The 24,983-nt window shown below is 40.3% G+C and overlaps 1 protein-coding gene across 1 annotated transcript in view; it reads right to left on the reverse strand.

The window, feature by feature from the left end:
- Nucleotides 1–24,983, reverse strand: part of ABLIM3 (actin binding LIM protein family, member 3) — a 119,359-nt gene that overhangs the window by 61,444 nt on the left and 32,932 nt on the right. The window contains exon 3 of the mRNA XM_011985391.1: nucleotides 14,685–14,822. Coding sequence (XP_011840781.1) covers nucleotides 14,685–14,822 — 138 coding nt within the window. The remainder of the gene's footprint in view (nucleotides 1–14,684; nucleotides 14,823–24,983) is intronic.

Here is a 24,983-nt window from a genome sequence, read left to right on the forward strand (position 1 = left end):
AACAAGGAGGAAAACAAGGAGGAAAACAACGGCAGGTTGAGTGCAGGGAGGGTCTGCAAGCAGAAGGTCCTCATCGGGGGAAATGCTGGTGTCTGACTGTGTCATGAGTGGCCGCAGAATGGTAACATGTCAGACTTCACAGGCCTTTGGGGCCAGAATTCCTTAAAGAATGGCCAGTAGGCCACTAGCATCAGTATCACCCTGAGAGCTTCTTACAATCCAGATGCCTGGGCCTGAATCAGACTTCCTGGAACTGAGGCTGGGACATCTGCATTTGAACAGCACTCCCCAACCCCACTAGGTTGACTCTGATGCACACTAAGAAGCACTGATGTGTACATTCCTCCCAATACACAAATGAAAAGTTTAAGCTGTGCAGCTCACGCAAGGCTGCACAGCTGGTGGAAATACGAATGTAATAAAAGAACCACTCAGTTAAACATTTCCTGGGTACTTCCTATGTGCATGATTCTGTGCCAGGTGAAGAGCAGTGTGGGGACCATATGCTCCAAATCCCAACCTGGAGATACCTTCGGATGGCAATGGGATGGATGATTTGAAGTCTAGAATCTGTGCTCACCATAGCCATAAGGAGTGAGGGGTGTCTATTCCCAGGCAGGAATAATAAAACACAATCCCTGAATTTCAAAGAGCTAAAAATGCTGCAGAGAGAAGATCATATAGAAAAAAATGTCCCATATCGTCGGTGACGGGCCACAGAGCCAGTGCAAGCAGTAAGGACTGTGAATGAGGTAGAAGAAAGAAGCCTTGTCGGTTGCAAGGGATCATGGGAGGCTTTTCAGAGGAGGTAGCATCTGAGTTGAACACTAAAGGAACAGAATGAGCCAAAGCACAGAGGCAGGAAGGTGCAAGTGATATTTGATTTGTGTGAAGGCTAGACGTAGGGGTGGTGTTTGTAGGAAGTGGTGAGAAGTAATGCAGGAAAAGATTGTTCAGACCAGTTGGAGGAAGGCCTGGATCCAGTTTAAGAAGATTAGGTTTTGTAGGATACTGAGGAGCCATGGATGTTTTTTTCCCTAGTTTAGAAAAATTTAGACAAATATCTCAAACATATATAAAAATGGGAGAAGACTGTAATAATTCTCCATCACTCAGCTGCAAAAATGATCAATTGCACTGATGGCTTTTGAACAGAGATGCAACAGGATTTTACAAGGCGTTTCATAAAGTCTCTTGGAATATTCTTTTGGATAATAGGGATAAATAAATATAGGACAAAATAGAAAAACAAGTAGATTTTTAGGTGTTTGAACAATTGAATTATGTGAGATCCACCCCGACTTAGAAATACGAGATTTTCCTGTAAGGAGTTAAGTTGTGACATGAACACATGATGGGCAGAGCAGAAAGATGCAAAATTTCTTCCAGGGGAATAAATGGCTCGCAGGGCCACCAGAGCTGTAGTAACCCACTGAATGTACCAATCAGCTAAAGCAAGGATGTGCCAGCCAGGAAGGGGGCTGGTTAGCAATCAGTGGAAGGCAACTGGGGGGCCCATTTAAATCCTGTCACCAGCTCCCCTGGTTCTGAGGCTGCTGTCTGATGGACTGACTTTCCACCTAGATTGCCTCTGAGAGGCCAGGTGCTGGCCAGGCCACCATGAAACAGTCCAATTCAAGGTCACACCTCTTGTCTACATTGATGAACAGGTATTCTGGCTTTCTACATCAGTTTCCTGAGGACTTGGTTAGTACAAGTCAGCTTTCTCAAGGGTGATCAATGATGGGAAAACCAATAAGATAGTTACCAAGCCTGTAAGTCTGAAGAGTCAGCCTGGAACTGAGTGAAAACACCCCAGCAAATACTACCTCACCTTTAACACAGAAAGTTGTTTCACAAAAGCAGCCAGGTTAAAAATAAGAGAGAGTGCCAGGTCAATGCCAGGAATATTTCATAAGTGTTTGTTCACCTCTGGGGACTGGAGGCTTAAGGGGTGAGGCTGAGTGAGGAGGAGGCAGCTTCAGAAGTCACTGCATGGGGGGAACAGCTCAGGACAGTGGGAGACACAATGGTCTGAGAGTCAGACCACCCAACCTCTGGTCTTATCACTGCCACTGAGTAGAACTGCCATGCTGTAAGTCTATGAGAAGAAAAGCTTCCTTTAGGGCTTACTGTACACCTAAACATTTTAAACTCAGTGTGGAGCATTGCTTGTGACCCCTGACTCCACCCCTATGAAGAGGCAGGAGTATGGTGGAGACGGTGGTGGTGGCAGAAATCTGGGAAGGGTTCATCTTCCGTCAGGCATTATGAAAATTCATCACATGAAACAATGTCTGTCTCATGAGCAGGCAAAGCCAGAGCACAGGCTGTTCTGGGCCATGCAGGTGGTGGAGCAATTGACTTCATGGCTGTGGAATCAATTAGGTCATGGCCTACAACCTCACTGGAAACAGCTCCTGTTTTTTCCCTTTTTTTTTTTTTTTCTCCTTTGTCTCCCTTGCCAACTCCACCCCCAGAGCCACCTCTCCCAGTGGAGAAATCCAGGCGACCGTAGGAAAACTTGGAACAATCAGTCCTCCATTTCTCCCAAGGAACTGAAGGAGGAAGTTTTTGGTAGAAAGGATGTAAAGGTTGATAAGTCTCTCAGGGGTTCCTGGAAATACAGCGGGGAGCACAGGGATGGAAGGCAAGCTGGACCAGCATGACAGATGGATCTGAGGCTGAGTGGAGCCAGACATTCAAATAACAGGAAAGCCATGGAGAGGGTTTGCAGTACGGAACTGATGTGGAATGAATATACCTGGGGCAGTCATTATTCTGTGAATCAAAAAAATGAAGTCTACCAATTAAAAACAGCAGACCATATGGGTTAACAATGGAATGGAATACTGAATGTTAAAACTGCTTTGAGCAAATCCAGTATAAATGCTCAATGTAAATATAAGGCCCAGAAGGAGGGCTTGCACACAGCCCCGGAATGTGTCAGTGAACAATGTGCTATTTTGTAGGTTACTGGACCTTTGTCTGTGGTCCTGTTCTAGCACTCAAGTGCTGGGAGATTTTGAAAAAGTTACCCCAGCTCTCTGGAGCTCATTTGTAAGATGAAGGGGCTGGGTGGTTAACTGAGGACACACCTAGATCAGAAAGTCCAAGACTCTGTGATACAATTTTAGTGATTTTCAGCTTTTCGAATGAGACTGGATTTTATGGAGTTTCAAAATCCAAGAGTTAGAAGAGTCCCTGAGGGTGATCTAATTCATTATTTAGAACATTTCATTGTGACATATACTATACATAGAGAAAATGTATAAAATATATATGTATGGTTTAAAGAATAGTAAAATAACTCCCATGCACCCACTACTGAGTTTATGAAACAGAACACCGCCAATTCCTTAGAAGCCTCTCCTCTCCGTAAGAGCACCTCTGTCCCATACTGTCCCTAATTATGTGTTTACCATTCCCTTGCTTTACTTTATAGTTTTACACCTGTGATGTATCCATCAACAATATTTTGTTTAGTCTGACCTGTTTTTGAGCTTTATGTTGATGGAGTCATACTGCAATTGTCCCATACCTGCTTCATTCCCTCAGTATTGTGTGTTGAGATTCATCCACATCAATGCACGTAACTGCTGTTCACTCATTTTCACTGCTGTGCTGTATTCCATTGCCTGAATACATCACAGTTGGTCTACTCCACTGCTGAAGGGCATTTGAGCTACTTGCAGTTTTCTGTGGGGTAATGTCTCACTGTTTTCCAAAGAGCTTTTCCTATTTACCTTCCCACCAGCAGTTCCCACTGATATATATCATCAACAGTACTTAGTAATATCTGACATATTTGGTCAACATAGTGGATGTGAAATGATGCCATTTATAATTTTGTGATTTCAAATTTCATTTGCCTAATGATTAATGAAATTGAGAATTTTTTTCAAGTGTTAAAATACCTGCTAATGTTTTTTGCTCATTTTTTAAATTTTAGACTTGTAGAAATTCTTAATATATTTTGGAAATCAATCCTTTTTCAGTCATTTATTACAAATATCTTCTGCAATTTGAGGCTTGCTTTTTGCTCGCCTTTTCTTGTTTTTGGATGAACCAAAGTTCTCAGTTTCTATGTTGCTGAATTTGTGAATCTTTTCCTTTACAGATTGCCCTTTCTGTGTCGTGTTTCAGAAATTACTCTCTACCCTGAAATCCTAAAAGATATCTCCTATATTGTCTTCTAAAAATTTTATTGAGCTGCCTTTCATAGTAAAACTGTTAATCTACCTGGAATTGACTTTAGGGAATGATATACAGTAGGGATCTGATTTTCTCCCACATGGATAATTAATCATCTCAGCATCATTTATTAAGCAGTCTAATCTTTCCCCACTGATCTGCAAAAAGCAAGTTTCCATATATATGGAAGTTTGTGTTTAGTTCTATATTCAGTTCCATTGGTCTATTGATCTCTCCTTAATCCAAGATCACATGGTCTTAATAGGCTTTAATAACAAATGATGATATCTGGTAGGACAGGCTCTCTTGCTTTGCTGTTCTTCAGGAATGCTTTGATTATGCCTGGCCTTTGTCAAGAATAGAATTTTAAATGATTTCTTAATTTCTATGGAAAGCCTTATGGAATGTATTAGAATTGTTTTGAATATATAGTTCAACCAGAGTAGAACTGTCATCTTTTTGGTATTTCTATTTTTCTATCAGAGAACTTAGCATATTAAAAAATTATTTAGGTCTTTAATGTCTTTCTTATGATATTCTATAAATTTAACAATTTTATAATTTTTATCTTATACAACTTTATAAAATTTATTTCTAAATTAAATTTTTTTTCTTGTTCAGGTAAATGGTGTCTTGATTGTTAATGGTGAATACAAATGCAATTTTTTTCTATATTTATTCTGTGTTTAGTAACCTTAATAAACTCTTATTGACTTTCTTTTTAGTATTATTATTTCAGAATGTATCTCTAAAATATTAGGATTCTTTAAAAAAGTCAACCACAATAATCTAAAAGCATTGAAAATAATGTCTATTAAGGCATTATCAAGTCAGTGAGTTCAAGTTTTTCCAGTTATCCCATTCTTGTTTTCTTTTCTTTTTTTTGTTTTAGTGATTAGTTGTTTGAATAAAGATCTATCAAGGTTCACACATTGCATTTGTTTGATGTACCTCTTAAGACCCTTAATTGCTATTTTTCCTTCTTATTTTCTCCTTGCAATGTATTTATTAAAGACACTGAGTCATTTCTGCAGTTTGGATTTCGCTGATTGTACCCCTATGTTGTTGATTAATCTCTTGTACATTTTCTATAAATAGTGGTTATATCTAGAAACTTGAAATTCAGGTCTGATTATTTTTTTCTTTTTAGGAATAATACTACATTGATGTTCTGCACTTCTATGATTTGGAGTGGTGGTGTTGGTGAGTAGAAATGGCTACTGATGATCATTGCTAGATACATTATTTCATTACAGCTTTGCAAAATTAAAATATTCTAATGATTTAATTCTTCATTTATTAGGTGGAGTGTTTCTTTTTCTTTTTTTTTTATTTTTTGTGAGACGGAGTCTCGCTCTGTCGCCCAGGCTGGAGTGCAGTGTGGCACGATATCGGCTCACTGCAAGCTCTGCCTCCCGGGTTCACGCCATTCTCCTGCCTCAGCCTCCCGAATAGCTGGGACTACAGGCGCCCATAGGTGGAGTGTTTCTGTAGATAGAAAATTTCATCAACCCTTGCTTACAGTTAAGTACTGTACAGTTTGTACAATAGGTTAAAGTTTTGATTCTTTGCCCATATTATTTGTTTCAAAATAATTATTTCACCAGCATTATCTAAAAGTGACCAACGGGTTCTTTTCCTTTCTCCTTATTATAAACTAATTTTCTTATTGATTTTACTAAATTGTAGATTATTTTGGGTTTTCTCTGCAGACAATTATATAATCTAAAAATAATTACATTTTTTTTTCTTTTCAAACCATGTAACTTTTATTTCTATATCTTGCTGAATTGTCTAGGATCCTCCAGACCAAATGTTGAACAGAAGTCATGACAGTAAGCACCTCTATCTTGTTCCTGATCTTAACGAGAATGCCTTCAGCATTTTACCATTAAATGTTTCCTTTATATATTTTGTATACATAATCTATCAGTTATGACAGCTGTCTTCAATTCTTCCTAGTTTTAAAAATTACTAGGTATACGGGAGGCTGAGGCAGGAGAATGGCATGAACCCGGGAGGCGGAGCTTGCAGTGAGATGAGATCGCTCCACCGCACTCCAGCCTGGGCGACAGAGCAAGACTCTGTCTCAAAAAAACAAAACAAAACAAAACAAAACAAAACAAAACAAAACAAAACAAAAAACTAGATATAAGTGGGTGTTAAATTCTATCTAGTACCTTCTCTACTCTATTAAAATAATCAAATATTTTTATCCTTTCCTATCTTTATAGCAAAATATATTAGCCAGTTTTCTAATATTAAGCCAATTTCAAATTTCTGGAATAGACTCAATTTGGTCAGTTATGCTTTATTTTTCACACTTTCCTAAACTTGGTTTGCTAATATTTTGTCTAAGATTTTTAAATCTATGTTCATGAATGATATGGACATATGATTATTTTTCCTTGTTTGGTATTGTGCTGGTTCAAATGAGTTGGGAAGTATACCCTTTCTCTCTTCTCTGAAAGACTTTCTATACAACATAGATGATTTGTTTTTGAATGTTTTGTAGAACTTGATTCTAACGCTGATTTTTGTTTCTTTGGTGGTAGAAGAGTCTTAACTACACATTCACAAATTCAATATCTTGGATGATTATAGGACTACTCAGGTTTCAAAATTTCTTCTTGAGTAGGTTTTAGTTGGCACTCAAGAATTGATAAATTTTGTTATCTAAGTTTATTATTGTTATCTAAATTTACTACTCTAAGTTGTTTATAATATTTCTTATTATGTCTCTAATTTTAATAGCAACTACAGCAATGTGACTATTTTAATTCTTAAGATTGTTCATTTGTATATTTTCTCCCACTACTTGAATAATTTTGCCAGAATTTTGTCTATTTTACTTGTATTTTTAAAGAATCAACTTTTGTTTTGTTAATCCTGTCCACTGTGTGTTTTTTCTTTGATTAATGTCTATTATATTATTTCCTTCCTTCTATTTTACTTGGATTCATTCTGCTCGTCAAACTTTTTGAGTTGAACACTTGGTTCATTAATTTTCAAACTTATTCTTTTCTATTATGATAATTTAAGGCTACACATTTTCCTCTGAGTACCACTTTAAACTACATTTTGTAATGCTAGTTTTTGATACATAGTATTTTTGCTATCTTTCAGTTTCAAGTGTTTTCTGATTTTCATTAAGATTTTGCTAAGCATGCCATCTTTCATCTCAGTTCTGCCATCTGGGGATCATGTTTCTTCTGCTTACAGAACATATTTTAAAATTTCATTTAATGAGAGTTTGTTGTTGGTAAATTCAGTTTTAAAAAATCTAAACATGTTTTTACTTTGCTTTGGGTCTTTTATTTTAACAGTTTTTGTTTTGTTTTGAGACAGGGACTCGCTCTGTCGACCAGCCTGGAGTGCAATGGCGTGATCACAGCTCACTGCAACCTCCGCCTGCTGGGCTCAAATGATCCTCTCACCTCAGCCTCCCGAGTAGCTGGGACTACAGGCATGTGCCACCACGCCCAGCTAATTTTTGTATTTTTTGTAGAGAAGAGGTTTTGCTATGTTTCTCAGGCTGCTCTCAAACTCCTGGGCTCAGGTGATCTGCCTGCCTCAGCCTCCCAAAATGCTGGGATTACAGGTGTGTGCCACTGCACCCAGTCCATTTTAACAGTTTTAATGAGATACAATTCACAAGTCATATAATTCAACAATTTAAAATGTACAATTCAACCATTTCTTAGCATATTCACAAAGTCGTGCAATCATTACCACTATCTAATTAATTCCAGAACGTTTTCATCACCTCCAAAACAAGCCACAAACCCATTAGAAATCACTCCTTATCTTCCTCCAACTACCCCCAACCCTAGATAACCATGAATCTGCTTTCTGTCTTTATATAATTTGCCTGTTTTGAGCATTTCATACATATGAAATCCTACAATATGTAGCCTTTTGTGACTGTTTTCTTTCACATGTTTTCAAGGTCTATTCCCATTGGAGCATTAATTAGTATTTCATTCCTTTTTATTGCTAAATAGTATCCCTCTGTGGGGATAGATCACATTTTATTTATCCATTCATTGATTGATGAAGATTTGACTTTTTCTACCTTTTGGCTATTATGAATAATGCTGCTATGAACATTCATGTATATATTTCTGTGTGAACATATATTTTTATTTCTCTTGAGTATATACTGAGGAGTGGAATTTGGAATTGCTGGGTCATATGGTAACTCTACATTTCATCTTTTGAGGAACTGCCAGACTATTCTCCCAAGTAGCTGCACCATTTTACATTCCTTTCTACCAGCAACGTAAGAGAGTTCTAATGTCTCCACATCCTCATCAACACTAGTTATCTATCTTTTTGATTATAGCCATTCTAGTAGATGTGAAGCGGCATCTCATTGTGGTTTGATTTGCATTTCTTTGATGGCTAATGATGTTGAGCATTTTTTTATGTGCTTATTGGACATTTGTATGACTTCTCTGGATAAATGTCTATTCATATCCTTTGCCCATTTTGAAATTAGGTTATTTGTCTTTTTATTATGCAATTGTAAGAATTCTTTATATAGCCAAGACCCAAATATTTTATCAGATTTATAATTTGCAAATATTTTCTCCTATTCTGTGGGTTGTCTTTTCACATCCTTGATGGTGTATATTGAAGTGCAAAAGTTTTAAATTTTGATACTATCTAATGAATATACTTTTCCTTTGTTGCTTGAGCTTTTGGTGTCATATGTAAGAAGGTTTTGCACAACTCAAGATCACAATGATTTATTCTTATATTTTTTCCTAAGAGTGTCTCAATTTTACCTTCTGCATTTAGGTCTTTGATCAATTTTTAGTTAATTTTTATGTATGTGTAAAGAAAGAGTTTGACTTCATTTTTTGCATATGAATATTCACTTTTCCAAACACCTTTTGTTGAAAGGACCATTTTTCCCTCTTGAATTATCTCAACAGCCTTGTTGAAAATTAACCAACCATAAATATAAGAGTTCATGTTTATATTTTGGATTGTATTCATTTCTATGCCTATCCTTGTGCTAGTACCACGCTATCTTATTTATTATAGCCTTGTAGCAAATTTAAAAGCGAGAAGTGTGAGTTCTCCAACTTCGTTCTTTTTAAAGATTGCTTGGCTATTCTATGTCCATCCCTAGAAATTCCATATGAATTTTAGGATCAGACCATCAATTTCGGCAAAGAAGCCAGCTGAGATTTTGAGAGGGATTGCATTTTCTATAGACTGAATTGTGTCCCCACCCCCAATTCATATGTTGAAGCCCTGACCTCCAACATCATAGTATTTGGAGACGGGCCTTTGTGAGATAATTAGGTTTAGATGAGATCATAAGGGTGGGGCCCTCATGATGAGATTAGTGCTCTTACAGCAGGAGACACTAGAGAGTTTGCTGGCTGTCCCTCTCCCTTTCTTTCTCTGCCATGTGAAGATGCAGCAAGATGGCAGCCATCTGCAAGCCAGTGCTTCCATCTTAATAACAAGTCTTTTGATTTATGAACAAGGGGCACCTTTCTATTTATTTAGGCCTTCTTTAACATTTTGTAGTTTTCAGAGTACACATTTTGAACTTCTTTTGTTAAATTCATTCCTATGTATTTCTTTGATGCTATTGCCAATGGAACTGTTCTCTCAATTTTATTTTCAGATTTTTTATTGCTACTGTATAGAAATAGAATTGATTCTGGTATTTGATCTTATATCTTGAAACCTTAATAAACTTATTATTTCTAATATATTTTTAGTATTCCTTGGGATTTGCTGTACAAGATCATGTCATGTGCAAACAGAGATAGTTGTACCTCTTCCTTTTTAATCTGGATGCCTTTTATTTCATTTTCTTCCTTAATTAACCTAGCACTAACCTGAAATGCAATGTTAAATAGAATTGGTGAGAGCAGACATCCTTGTCTTGTTTTTGATCTTACAGGGAAATGTTATATATAAGTTTTGGTGCCACAAAAGGAATAGCAGTAGAATATAAAATTTTCTTTTTAATTCTCAGCAAGGCAAGTTACTTCTGTAGCAGGGTGCACCCTTACAGATGGAGCAAAGGTGAGGGTGCACTTGGACAAGGGAGGGGAAGGGGTTCTTATCCCTGAGGCACGTGGCCCCTGCTGCTGTGTGGTTCCCCTATTGGCTAGGATTAGACCGCACAGGCTAAACTAATTCCGATTGGCTAATTTAAAGAGAATGACGGGGTGAATGCATTGGCGGGAGTCACGGCAGAGCAGGTAGCAGGTAATCTGAATGAGCTAGAGTGGAGCATGTGATCAGAATGAGTTAGGGTGGCACAGGTGATCGGAATGAGTCAGGGTGGAGTAGGTAATCGGAATGAGTCAGGGTGGAGTAGGTAATCGGAATGAGTTAGGGTGGAGTAGGTAATCGGAATGAGTCAGGGTGGAGTAGGTAATTGAAAAAGGTTGCTTTACAAGGAAGTTAAGTTTAAAAGTAGAAGGCAAAGAATTGAACATACTGACATTAATTCTTTGAAAAGAAATTTAGAACTCATATCTAACAGAAACATTCAGTCTTTCACCATTAAGTATAATCTTAGTTGTAGGTTTGTCTTTGTTCTAGAAAGATAGTTTTGCTGAATACATAATCTTTCCTTGATAGTTATTTCTTTTAGTACATTAAAGATACTCTTCTGCTGTTTTCTAGTTTCCTTGTTGCTATTGAAAAGTCAGCTGTCTGTCCATTTACCATTTATATGCAGATGATTTGTCTTTTCTCTCTGGCTGCTTTTAAGATTGGCTCTTTGATGATCTGAGGTTTTACTCTGGTATGTGTAGGTGGATTTCTTTTAAATTTTCCTGCAGGAATTTATTAGGTTTTCTGGATTCAAGGATATGTGTCTTTCAACAGCTCTAGAAAATTCATAGCTGTTGTCTCTTCAAATATTGTCCTCCCACTCATGTTCTCTATTATGTATCCCCAGAACTCTGATTAGAAATACATGTCAGGACCTCTCACTATATTCTCCACATATTAGCTTCTTTTTTTTTTTTTTTTTTTTTACCACCTTCTCATATTTTTGATCTATTATCTGTATAACATTTTTTGGATGAAATCTTCTGGTTTATTAGTTCTTTCTTTAGCAACATCTAATCTGCTATTTAATTTATACATTGAATTTTTAATTTCAAAGATTATATGTTTCTGTTTTTAGAAGTTTTACTTGTTTCCTTTTCAAATCTTCTGTACTATTTCTTATAATGTACTGTTGGGTTTTTTGCTCATATTTTCTAGTTTGTTTAAATGTATCAATATAGTTATTATATAATGACAGAAAATTTCAATATACAAAGCCATTGAGGTTCTGATTCTGTTCGCCATTGTTTCTGCTGGCTCTCACTCCATTATAATTTGTAAGTTTTTGACTGACTGTGAGTTACCCATTTTCATAATCACGCTATGTGTGGAAAGTCTTTGAGGCCTGGAATAAAGTTGAGTTCCTCCAAAGAGGAGTATCATTTGCTTTTGCCATTTGCCAGGTGGGAGACTGCTGTAACTTAGATTTTCTGCTTGACTCTATTGTATATTTTATATATTGTTATAATTTTTATTATAAATGTACATGAATAAAGGGTGGATTATGGACAGATATTTTCATAAACAATTTTTCATAATTTTTTTTTTTTTTTTTTTTTTTTTAGACGGAGTCTCACTTTGTCACCAGGCTGGAATGAAGTGGCGTGATCTTGACTCACTGCAACCTCCACCTCCTGGGTTCAAGCGATTCTCCTGTCTCAGCCTCCCGAGTAGCTGGGACTACAGGTGCCTGCTACCACATACAGCACATTTTTGTATTCTTAGTAGAGACAGGGTTTCACCATGTTGGCCAGGCTGGTCTTAAACTCCTGACCTCATGACCCTCCTGCCTTGGCCTCCCAAAGTGCTGGGATTACAGGAGTGAGCCACTGTTTTATTCCCCTCTACCCAGTGCCAAAGTTGGAACAGGCAAGTTTCCTTGCTCTCTCCCTCTCCAGAGCCAGTTTATTTCTTATCCTTCATACACCGAGAACTTTTTTTTCAGGGGGAAACAGCTGTATACATAAGTCTCCTATTGGATTCCCACTTTGACTAGATGCTAAGCTTTGCCTCCTGTTCTCCATGATCCATTTAGACAACAGAGTAAAAGCTCAAGGTCTCCAAGGTTTAAGATAAACTATCAGGATGAAATAAGGCATTGGGAGTCACAGCAGGGTTTCTGTTTCCATTTTTAACCTTTGTAGATTCCTTCCTTTCATGTCAGCACAGCAGTGCATGTTAAAATAGTTGTAAAAGAAATTCATAAAAATTTTAGATTATTTAGATGAGAAAACTGTCTAATAGGGTACTTAATTGTCATGTTGATTACTGTTGGAAATAAAAATCCTCTCACTTGTTTTACCTTTAAGCAAATGGACATTGAAAATATTCAGAAAAATATTGGTCTATTTTTTTCCCTCTTAAAATCTACTTTGAAAGAGATTCCACAAACTCTGTGTGGTAAATGTGAAAATGGTCAAATTATTCCTTTGTGCATTAACACCCTTGAAATCTGATGCTGCAGATCCCCCTACAAAAGGCAAAGTTTATTTCTCCGTGACCTTGAATCTGGGTTGGCCATTTGGCTTGTTTTGGCCAACAGCAGGACATTAAGCTGAGGTTTGAAAAGGTCTTACCTATTAAAGCTTGTTCTCTCTTTGTACTTGGAGCTCTGAGACTACCATATGAACAAGCCGAAGCCAGCCCACTGGAGGATGAGAAGCTATGTGGAGACACCCGGGTTAGCAGCTTGCCAACCACTGCCAGCAGACCCACCTGCTGACTGCATATCATCATGATGAGGCCAGTACAGATAAGCAGAGCTAGAAACTGGGAAACGCTGCCCAGCCAACCCAGAGAATCATGAGCTAAATAAATGATTGGTTTAAGCTATTAAGTTTTTGCTTAAGTAAAAGGTAACTGATACATTCTCTTAAGAATATAATCACATAACTATACCCTTAACCACTTCGGAACAATTTCCTTGCCTTTACCCTTTGTCCTACCTCTATTTCAGAGGGTGTAAAAATAATTACTCACCAAGATATTCTTGCAATTCAACTTATACTAAAGGGGTTTGCCAATACTCAATATAAAATTGAAATCACACCAGTTAAAATGTATCCCGTATATGCCTCCATAAACAAATTAGGAAATATGAATATGTAATTTGTTTGCTCAGTGCAGAGTCTAGTTAGATCATGAAGAAAGCAGTTCAGGATTTTCACAATGGCAGGGGAAGTCACTCTCAGGTGCATGAGACTGAGGCAGTTACTGATATAAAAAGAACCGGGGGTTTCAACTGACATTAAATTCAATATAAGCTGGTGGTGTGAAGTGGCTCCTCAGGAAGTCAGTTCAATCTCAGTTACATCAACGGAAATGTAGTCCTTTGTATTTGCCAGACCTCGAAAACTGTGATCTGTTCTGAGTATCATACTTTAAGAACGACAGCGACACACTAGAATGGATCAAAGAGGAAGACTCCAGGACGATGACACTGTTGGAATCATTTAAGATGAGACCCAATTTAAGGACCTGTGAAATAGTTTGACATGGGGAAGACCTGGATACGAGTATCTGAAGAACAGTCAAAGGGAAAAGCAAATACAAAGTATTCTTCAGACTTTATGAGGACAAATCTAAGATCAACAATAAAGTAACAAATTTTGGGTCAAACATTTACTAAACCCACAGGGCAATCCAACATTAGAATGGCCGCTCTGTGGAGCAGGGAAGCCTGAACGAAGAGGTCAAGATGCGGAGGCTGGAGAGATGTTTGTAGGGACATTGTGGAAGGGCGTGTTGCCCCCAGGCCAGAGGGCTCTCTGTGCTCTTTCAGCTGAGTCCCTTTTCCTGCTGCTAATTATCTATCTTCTTTAGGAACTCTTAGCTTGGTTGAGTCTAGGATTATATAAATTAGCCTCGTGTAAGCTGTAACAATGAAAGGTGACCTAACAGCTATGTGCTCTCAAATTACAAACCTTACCAAGGTCAAGATGTCTCTTCTCCCTTGTTAAACATTTGAAGATTGCCACACTGTCATAGAATAGGTACTCATCTCAAAAAAAAACCAAAAAACAAAAAACCAAAAAAACAAAAAACTATCTTGAATTTTATCCAAGATAGTTTGCACTTTCATTTGCTCTCACATTGATTTATAGGCACAAACCAGGAGTCTCTTCCGATGAGTAAGTTAAGTTTGCAGGATAGTCTTTTTCCTTCTGGGTCAGCACCTGCCCCTCCAAAGTTACCAGGATCCTTGTCTCCCTCACGTACCAACACACTGCCCTCATTCTAAGGGAGAATCTCATAAGAAGAGGCTCAGGGAAAGTCTCTTTAGGTCTTTGTAGATGTTCCAGCTGCCTATGTTTGTCCTTTCTGCCCCTGAGGCATGACCTGGTGGTGCAAGAATGGGCAGGAATCTAAGAAGAGGGTGGGGGAGCTGAGCCTCCTACCTTGACAGGTGAAGCATCTGATGTGGAAGTGGTTGTTGTGCACGCGGACCACTTCCCCTTTGCAGGTGTCTCCACAGCGGTAGCACTGGATGACATTGGAGCTGCCCCGTGGATTATAAGGATTCTGCTGATAAGGAACTGTAAGAGAAACAAAGAGATCACTATCCAGAGGCCCTGATTCTTTACCAAGTCTGCTGCAAGACATTATCATAACTATAGCTGGAAGAAAAAGCTGAAGGGGAAGAAATGATGTGCAAAGTATCTTCAATTCATCATCAGGATGACTGCCAAGCTAAGGTAGCACTGAGTGGTATGAGACATGTCCATAGACCTCCTTAAGCAAGCAAGGACTTTTGAGCGAGCATAGCCTTTCCTTGCAAGAACACAAGCCAAATCCCTGAATGAAGACAAATAAGAGGACATAGAGTATTTCAAGGTAAATTATCAGAAATACCATCTTTTGAGTAAGCTTTAAATTAAAATTAGGCCCCAAACTTGTCCAAGGGAATTTGGGACTTGCAATTGACTCAGAAGTTTCAAAGAAGTGGGTGACTGACCCTGCCTCCAAATGGCTTTTGAGTTAAGCAAGTTACAGCCCCTCTCTGGGCCTAAATTTTCATGTCTATCAAATGAGGGTGGTCAAAGGTAGCACAGACTTTTATAAGGAAGGCATGAAGGGAACGGGAGGCACTCTGGCTGGAGGGAGGCTAACAAGGGAACTCATCTCAAAGCTGCCTTTGAACAGCACTTTCCATAAGACTGGGAAAATGTTACATGTATGTAATTAAGAAAAAATTACTGGTGGAGATTATGAAAGGGTTGAAGTCACTGGGAGCTGCAGTTGAGTGGCCAGCACTTGATGATGCTTAAGAGTTCTACTAGCTTATTGGGTCTATTATTCTCTTGCTAAGACCATCTCCAATTTTAGTATATGTGCTGTCAAAGCGAGAATGCTAAGACCATTTCATGGCTACTTTTCTAGATATCCTTTTCTGAGATACACTTGGCTTGGCCATTCTAAAATCTAGTCATCTGATATTTCATTAGGCACCTGCCTAGAGCACAAAATCTCATGGTTGGAAGGAATGTTGGTAACTGTCTGGTTTGATCTCATTATGCATAAGCTGTTGAGGTAACTTTGCCACTGAGAAACCTACTCTTCTCTCTTATAGAAAACCCCTGTGGCACTGGGGAGAGAATTACTTATTTCTTCAATTCTCACTCAAAGTTGAAGGAATAGTCCAAAAACTTCTGCTCATACCTTATTAGGAGAAGGCTCACTCTTGTCCTGGTTATAAAGATAACCACCTGATTGAGGGGGAATTAGTACCTATCATTTATGTATGTAGACTTCCTGGATAAACACTGAATAAGCATATCATAAATCAATCTGGACTCACAGCAACCTTGAACTACAAAGGAATTTAGAGCTCACCTACTTTGGGGATTCTTGACCCTGTGTGGTAGTTATGCCTGTTCACTGGAAATTTGAAGCTTTTCTTCTAGGCACATGGAGGATTGCACATGGTGACTTGCTTGGCAGTGAAATGTGAATTGAAATTGTGCATGTCCCTTCCAATTGGAAGCCTTAGGAGCCAGTATGTGATCTGCTATATTGCCTTTTCCCTCACCCAGCAATGAATGTTACCCCAGATGGTGTGCAGGATGCATCAGCTTGGATCCAGATTGAGAAGTCATGGAACAGAACTCCAAACTAACCCATCATAAACCTCTATCATGAGCAAGAAGAAATCTCTGCTGTCATTGCCTCTGAGACTGCAGCATAACCTCGGTCTGACACTTCTCTTTAATTAAATTTAGTGTTATGTACATTATCTTGTAGCTCTGTTCATATTCTCAAAGAGGTCTATGATCTCCAAAACTGATCTCATCTGTCCTCCTCCTTTTAAAGAGGAACAGGAAATCAGGACTTCTGATCATCTCCCATTTATAGGTATCCTGAATCACAAGCATGCTATAGGGCAAAGAGCTGGTTGCTTAGCACTGAAACTGTGGCTTCTGACAACTTTGCTAACTGGGGTGGAAGAATAATATACTTCTCACAATCTTTCTTTCATGGAGTTTATGCACATTATTCATCTATTTTTCTCTGTCTTAAATTTAAGACAAAAATCAAATGAATCAGCTAGTTAACTAAATCATTAATTAACTCATTAAATAGGTCAATACATGCAAAATATTTCAAAAACTGCATTAAGTGCTCCGCAGACGTTCACTGGTATCATGGCCATCACATCCCCCCTGCAGCTCTAAGCAATTCTTCCCCACCCCCTAGAATGTTCATAAACATTCTCTTTAATCTTATTTTCTTTTCTTTTTCTGATTCTTACTCAATGTTCCCTGGAAAATATTTCACTCTCTCTTCTGCCCTGAATTTGTGAGAAAAATATAGATTCTGTTTATATGAGCAGTGTGGTGATCTACCATTGCCAAGGGAAACAAAGCTGTGAGTCTGAAAATAAAATAAGAACGAATAGTACAATCATCACCATTAATGCTGAGAGCTCTTAGAAGTCTCCAACAGTCTCTCCAGGATCACTGCACAAACTTTCATCTACCTCCTCTAATTCAACCTGTCTTATTGTTCAAGAGTCAACTTCTTAGATCAATTTGATTTTTTCTAATTGGATTTAATTTTCTGGGAAAGTGGATTTGTGAGCATGGTCTTCCATCAGAACTCAGTCTTTGAACCACCTGGATAAAAAAGCGTAAAATCAGAGTGAGGGGAATGGATTGGGAAAATAAAATTTTCTGGGGCTGAAGTAGTGATGGGACCCCAGCCCTAACCCTGCTGCATCCCCTCAAGAGAAGGATGCTGCTTTGCTGATGCTGCATGTGGCCAGAGCTCTAGAAATGTCTGATGTTTGTAAATAGTCCCATAAGCAAAAATTCATACATTGTTGGTGTGAGTTCTTCCAGATTGCTGATGTAAGCTGTGATTATAAAAGAACAGTGGTATAACAAGATTTGAGCTCACAGGTGTGGCAAGACCTTTCCTCATGCAGACTGGAAGTAGAACTCTGGGTGTCAAGGGAAGCTAGGCTGGAATATGCCACATCCCTGCTCCTGCCCTGTAAGCCAACTCATTTCCAGTAAGATTTTATATTCTTGGCTACTTAAATCAGAAACTTAATCTAACATTGTTCTGTGTGTGTGTGTACATGTGTATTGGGGGTGTGTGTATACTTCTTCCTACCAATCTATAACTGCCCTGAAACATTAAAATTTGTTGATTTTCTGCCAGTTATCATTTCCACTAATTTTTATTTCAGAAAATGCAAAGTTTCAGTCACATGATTTATAACATTTTTCTTATGGGTGAATGTCTTTTGAATTCCAAATTTGCTTACACATGAATATTTGAACTACCTTTTATGTTAGAAACTGCCTACCCTTGAGAGCAACATTTGAGACTAGTCACAAGCCTTAAAGGACATTAGCTCTGCTCATTTGTGAGATAATCCATGAAGCTGCAACGTTTAGACCTTATGGATTATGTGATCAATTTCTGAAATGCATGCAGAGAACCTCTGGCTTCTTTTTACATTACTGGCCAATAAAGGGTGCCCAAGACAGACATTCCCAGTTACTAGCCCTTAGTGTCATCCACTAGAACATTCTGAGATGATAGACATGTTCCAGAGATCTAAGTTGTCTAACATAATAGTCACAGGTGACCACTGGGCGCTTGAAATGTAACTAGTGTGACTGAGGAACTTAATTTTAAATTAAATATAATTTTAATTAAAATAAATCTACGTTTAAATAGTCACAAGTGATTAGTGGCTACCATAATGACAGTGCAACCTGATAGTTAAAAACAACAACGACAAAAAAAGACAACAAAAACCACAAAACACCAGGCAGAGGGAAAAGAAATGAAACTTGGTTGAATCCTGGAAATATAAAAATAACATGTACAAATTAATTTAGGAATATCACCTCACACTAAAATGATTTGTTTTTATCCCTAAAGAGTTCTAAAGTTGTACTTAAACAATTTGCAATTGGAACCAATTACACAGTCACCCATCCTGAATTTGACCTGGAAACAAAAGATCATGAGCAGTGAAATAAATGCTAATTTTTAAAGAAATCACACACTTTTAGGCACTGAAAGACTGAACAATCCTAATCTTTCCAAGAATAAAAGCAAGTAAATCAGTTGCCAATGGCTGTCGGTATAATTTTTTAAGACAAAACAAAAAACAAAAAACAACTTATCAATGCCTCTGAGATTAAAAATTAGGGATCTGAAACATTAAGCCCTCTTTTATATGCATACCAAATCTTTACAGTTCTATGAAAAAGTACATCTTAATTCCACAACTAAATTTGTAAATAGAGCTCTTCCCAAATTTTAGAGATAATTTCAAGTTGTTGGAGCAAAACAACATATTGGAAGGGGAAGTGTGATCGACCTCCAGGTAAATGAAAGGAGCATGGGAGTTGAACATAACAGTAAACAAATTCAGCATCCAGTTTCTCCACCTGACTTTTCCTCCCTCTCTTATCTGTTGTTCTTTGTCTCTGTGGCTGGGGTAACCTGGGTTCCAACTCCCTCTCTGCTGTTACCTACTGTTCTAATTTTGGGCACATCATCTAACTTCTTTGACCCCAATTCCCTCTATAGAAGAGGTTGAACAAAATGATCCATACAGGTCCCTCCAATTACATGATTCTGCCTTGTGTGTCCTCTTCTGTGATTCTTTCTCTCCCTCCACACTCTCTCCTCTCCAGTAACTGGTCTCACTTTTAAACGAGACTTCGCTTTAAGTTATCAGATTTATTAGTCTCTTTTAAAAACAGCTAACGACACGATTCCTCTCCTATAAGCAATGTGACCTAAGTTATGTTCTTTCACTGATGTGCTGCCTGCACAGTTTTTTCCTCTCCTGAGAGTAGCTTGACCTTGTAGATAAAAATGTTCCCACATTTTAATAGAGTGTCTTTAAAGTAGTCTTTAAAAGGTAGGAGCACCAATGCTATGCCGGTGTATAATTAAAAGAGTGGCAAAACTGACTTGGAGACAGCGTAACAACTGTGAATAATTGGCTGGAAGTGTAATATAAACAGTGGAACTTCTGGTTGAAAGGTGAAACATCAAGCAGAGAATCCACTGGTTCAGCAATGAGCACACAGCAGCACAGGGCCCAGGGGATGCCACACCTAAGCATGCAGGGTGCAGCCGCTTTCACACCTTGGCTTCTCAATTAGAGCTCAAAACTCAGAGTGTTCACAGGCATCCGCTAAATACCAAAGAAGACCCAAGTGTGAGTCCAGGCATTTCGCAGGTAGAAAGCAGCTGCCTGAAACATCAAGGTGGGGCCTGTATATGAGAGGATCTGGTACTTCACAGCAGGGGCCTCCGGTTTGATTTCAGAGTTGAGCCAGGGCCCAGGTGCCGATCCTGTTTCCTACAGTGAGGCCACAGAGTCATGGGATCGTTACACTGAAAGGGGCGAGAAGCACACGACACAGCGGGTAAGGAATGGATGCTGGAGTCACTGGGCTTGGATTCCAGCCCTGCCACTTGCTGGTTGTGTGATCTTGAGCAATTTACATAAACCCCGCCTCAGTTTCCTTATCTTTAGAATAAGAATAACTGAAGTAATTTGTGAGTATTAAATTACTTAAATTATATAAAAGTGCTTAGTGCATTGCTTGGCCTCAATAAGCAATAATTAATATTAAAGGATCTCTGAATCCATGTCTCCTCACCCCCAACCCAGTGCAGGGATTCTTTGTAAATCACCCCTATCAGCTACCCACAGAGCTTTGCTCAAATATTTCTCAGATTCATTTTCTGACAAGTCCAGCAAAGGTTTGCTGGTGTTTCCTTTTTGCTGACTGCCAAGAAAAGAACCCGTTGGCTGCAGACCATTCACCACTATAAGCAACCTCTTTTTTCTCCCCCTGTCTCCGGAGGTCTCTTTGCTTATGGGTTTGTGTGGCTGCAGAGGTAGGTGGCTGGCATGCTTTTGATACATTCTGCAGAGAACTGTGTGAACTGGGTGTTTCCCTGTGCGAGGAGGAGGGGTTATGATCTATGTTATCCTAGGGCGTTGTATTTTGGGCGCATCTGCTGTTTCCAGGGGAGGCATCAGTGTGTTTGTTGTGTGTGCTTACTTAGAATAAATGAGTGATTTGTTTTCTGAAAACTCTGATAGGGAGATTACAAGAACTGCTTCTGGTAACCCCAGGGGCCATGCAGGTGTCACCTCATTGTGGCATTAATCTGCATTCATTGTATGAATACCTGGGAGTAGGCTTTAGAGCAGAAAGGGCCTGGGAGGCTATTCGTATACATGAGATTGTGAGCTCCCTGAGGGTAGGGACCATAGCTTTCCGGTTCACCATTACACCTCAGTGCCAGGCACAAAGTGAGCCAGGCCCATCTCGTTGTGTCATTGTTTCATTCATACTTGCAGAACAAAGAAAAGGATGGCTGAACTGGTCCAGTGGTTTCACTTAACAGATGAGAAAGCTGAGACCCAGAGGACAAGACAGAAGAGGACAAGAAAAACTCACACAGCAACTGATGCTAGCCTCAGTGCATGGAGGTATCTGTTCTTGGACCACAAAATGAGAGAGGCCAGAGAGGGTGACGTGGGGAGAGTTCACAAGAGGCTAAATTATCCTAAGTCTGGAGGTCATGCTGATGTTTAGGGTTAGAGTTAGTGGGCTGGGGGTGCATGTTCCAAGATGCAGAAGCATAACATAGGAGAGGGTTTGGAAGTGAAGCCATGCATGAAGTTAATGCATAAGGAAAGGTCTTGAAAGATAATAGATAATATTTAGAGGGTGGGTCCTCTATGTCAGGCAGTGTCCTCAGCCACTTACATATGTCATCTCATTGAGCCCTCGTAACTCAAGAGGGGATACTATTATCTTCATTTTACAGGAGAATGAAACTTAGAGACCTGAGGCCCCTTGTCCGAGGTCACACAGTTAGTAAATGGCAGAGGCAGAATCTGAACTCAGACAGTCTGACTTTCAAACCCAGGCTCTTACCACTAAGCTCAACTGCCTGCAATGCAACAGTGCCAATGGAATGGCTACCTGTGGGGGGGAAGTGGGAAGCGGGGGTAAAGGGGTATCTAACTTTTCCCTAATAGTAGTCATCTATTACCCAGTTGTTTTAAAAAATAGTTTAAGAAGATGTAAAACTAATGATTGGAGGTGACTAGAGTACAGGCCAGGAAATGGGAAGAGCAATTCAGCATCCCTGGCAGGTGATGAAGAAGCAGTGATTGCTGCTCCAGGGCCAGGGATGTCAGCTTTGGGCAGCATCCCTGGCATGGGCAGGTAAAGCCTGACAGGTGTGTGTGCTGGGCCCCAGAGAGATGCAGGCGCTGCAGGTGTTGGCAGCTGCAGCAGGGCGGAAGTACGAGTCCTCTGGGAACCCCTGGGTCCTTTCACAGATGGCCCCGGCCTGGCTGCAGTTTCCCATGTCAGCGGGTCAGTAACACAGCCTGTCTTCCCAGGAGCATGTTGTAAAACCTTTTCTGCAACAGAAACTCCTCCGCAGCTTCCCTCTGCCAGGCTCATCGGCATGCTCCATGGTCATGGCGTGTTGCTGGCAACACGGCTCGCGCCGCCTTCTTCAGAAACGTGTTGTCGGGACTTGTGTCAGAACGGCATGCTCTTGGCCAGCCAGACTGCTCTTGTCTGACAGCCAGCTGCCACACGGCAGCTCCAGCAGAAAGGGTTTGGGTTAGATGGACCCAAAGGGGCCTTCACTGCAGCGAGCTTCACAAGCAAGGAGGACTAAATGGCAGCCCATAACATCAGAGAGTTCTTTATTTCTTGTATTTCAACCGGTTCCTATTTCAAGACAAGTGAAAATGAAGTTTCAGCTGCCGGGTTGCTGCCCCTCCCTCCTCTCCTCTTTCCTCCTCTGCTGTTGACTGTGCCTGTGTCTGCGGGCTCAGCACAGGGCCCCTTTCAAAGTAGTCAAGTAGATCTGTGTTCTCATTTCTTTCCCCAAGATTCTCCTCCCTACCCTTGGGCCGGGGAACCGTTCTTATTAGCTGGGCGTAAAGGAGCCCTTTCTGCCCTCCCTAACTTATGCTTTCTCTAGAATATTTAGCTTTGTCATAAATCCTTCTGTTCTTCTAAAGGGACAGGCTTTTAAAATTCAAAAGCTAGGAAGCCACCCCTTTTGTCCCTGTTTTCTGCTGCCCATCCCAGCCCGAGGCCTTGCTCACTGAATAGAGGGAAAGGCACAAGAGTGGTGGGTAAAAGAAATCCTAGTTAATATTTCAAAAATACCATCCAGCTACACTTGGTCATGGGTTTTAAGAGCATGATATACACAGTGGTATAAAAAGTAGCTGAGGTATAAAGAAGATTTGATAGAGAAGGGGAAATACCCCTAGGGTGTCTACCAGTCTGGGCATTTTTTCCACTTTGGAGTGGGCTTCTGCCAATCACCACATACTCTCTTGTCACTGCTGAGTCAGTTCTTTGTGATCTTTACAAAGCCCCCAGTCAGGAACACAAAGGAGCTGGTAAAAATAGCGAAAACAACTAACATTAATGGAGCAATCACTATGTGCCAGGCATTGTGCTATGTGCTTCCCAAGCATCCTCTCATTTAATGCTCACAACTTCGTGAGACAGATACCGTATGATCCCCATTTTCTGTATGAGCATGTGAAGCACAGAGAGGATAAGTAATTAGCCTGAAGTTACACCACATGTAGGTTTTAGAGTGAGGGTTCAGACAGGCATCAGCAATTCTAGAAGGGGCTCAATTTCTTCTCATCTCCTTTCTCTCCAGTGGGTGTTCCATCAGGTCCTCCTTCTGCCCAGTGTATCCTGAAGGAGAGAGGAGGGACTGCCTCGACCCCAGCAGGGAGAATGGGGTTGCCTTGCACTGGAGGCCTGTGGTGCTCTTTGCAGCATCTCTCCAGCTTATCTGAAAAATACTATTTGGGATTCGTCTGGGGCCCTGGAAACTATGTTGGAAGTAGAGGAACTTTAGGAAGCCAGCAATTGTCTTTGTGCTATGAGTGACTCAGTCTCCTGGCCCTTGAGCCAGAGGTTTTAATACGTACACAACACTTGCTTCCTGAGATGCTGGCAGGCCATCGTGCACTGATGTATTGAGGGGAAATCCAAGGAATCTTAACTGTGAACCCGGCTTTCCTCGACATGGCAGGGAAGTATCAGAGGGGAGGGAATAGAGAAAATACCTAGTCTAGACATCTCTGAAATTTTTTTTTTTTTTTTAAGCTATGAAGCCTTTTTTGAAATGAAATGATGAAATGGCCTCTAGGTTATACTGTTTCTGTTGCCAACCACGCATGGAATGCAAACCTGTGACACCCTGGTCATCGTTCAGGGAAATTCCCTAGACCAGGGGTTGCCTGCATTGGATGTGGCTCCCAGAAGGACTTTCTTTGGATGGCCCGGTGTTTGTTTTCACATCCTTGCAGATCACCATGGTTCCTACCTCTTGTTTTTACCTTACCCCTGGCCAGCTTCTCTCCTGTACTGCCAGGCACTTTAAGGCCTTGGAGCTATGAGCTCCACCTGGAAGCCAGGCAGATGAATGCAGAGCTGCAGTGACTGAAGTAGGGTAGGGCCTGAAGTGTCACCCCTTGTGACCTCATCCCACCCCACGGCAGCTTCCAGGGCCCCTTCTGCCCCATCTCATCCACTTTCCCATCCTGACAGATGCAGCCCTGTGGCTCAGGGTCTCTACGATGCTGGCCACACCAGGACGAGCAGGAAACATTGGGGAAGTTCCAGTTTCAGATCAGGGACACTTGCCTGAGGGCAGGCCAAAATGAGGGCTAGACAATGCGAGTCAGGAAATTCCTGAAGCCGTTGCAAGCATCCTCCATTCTTATGGGGCAGAGGTCTACTGGAGGCCCCTTTTTGTGTCCAAAGTGCTCCTTCCATTGCTCAAAGTCCTACAGGACTACCCACTGATGGCCTCCGCAGTCGTCCACTCACTAGAAGCTTATCGGAAGTGATCACACCATGTGACAGGACCCTTCCCTCAGAAATCTGAACTGCTAGCCAGGGTCCCATTCCCCAGGGCTGTGAGAACAGCCTGACCACCACTCCAATTCCGTCCCTTCCTCTTGCTCTTCTCTCTCCCTGTTCATTCACTCTCCTCCCCTCTTTCCCCTTCTGCTTTTCTTTCTTCTTTCTCCACTGTCATACTGCAATTCTTGCTAATATCTGGTTCTTCCTTGGGAGAGAGAACCAGTTCCTTGTCTGTCATTCAGTTTCTGTGAGGCCTCAGGGAGGACACTCCCCATC

Source organism: Mandrillus leucophaeus, unplaced genomic scaffold (genome assembly GCF_000951045.1).
Source record: "Mandrillus leucophaeus isolate KB7577 unplaced genomic scaffold, Mleu.le_1.0 Scaffold282, whole genome shotgun sequence".
In the NCBI taxonomy this organism is placed as follows: Eukaryota; Metazoa; Chordata; class Mammalia; order Primates; family Cercopithecidae; genus Mandrillus; species Mandrillus leucophaeus.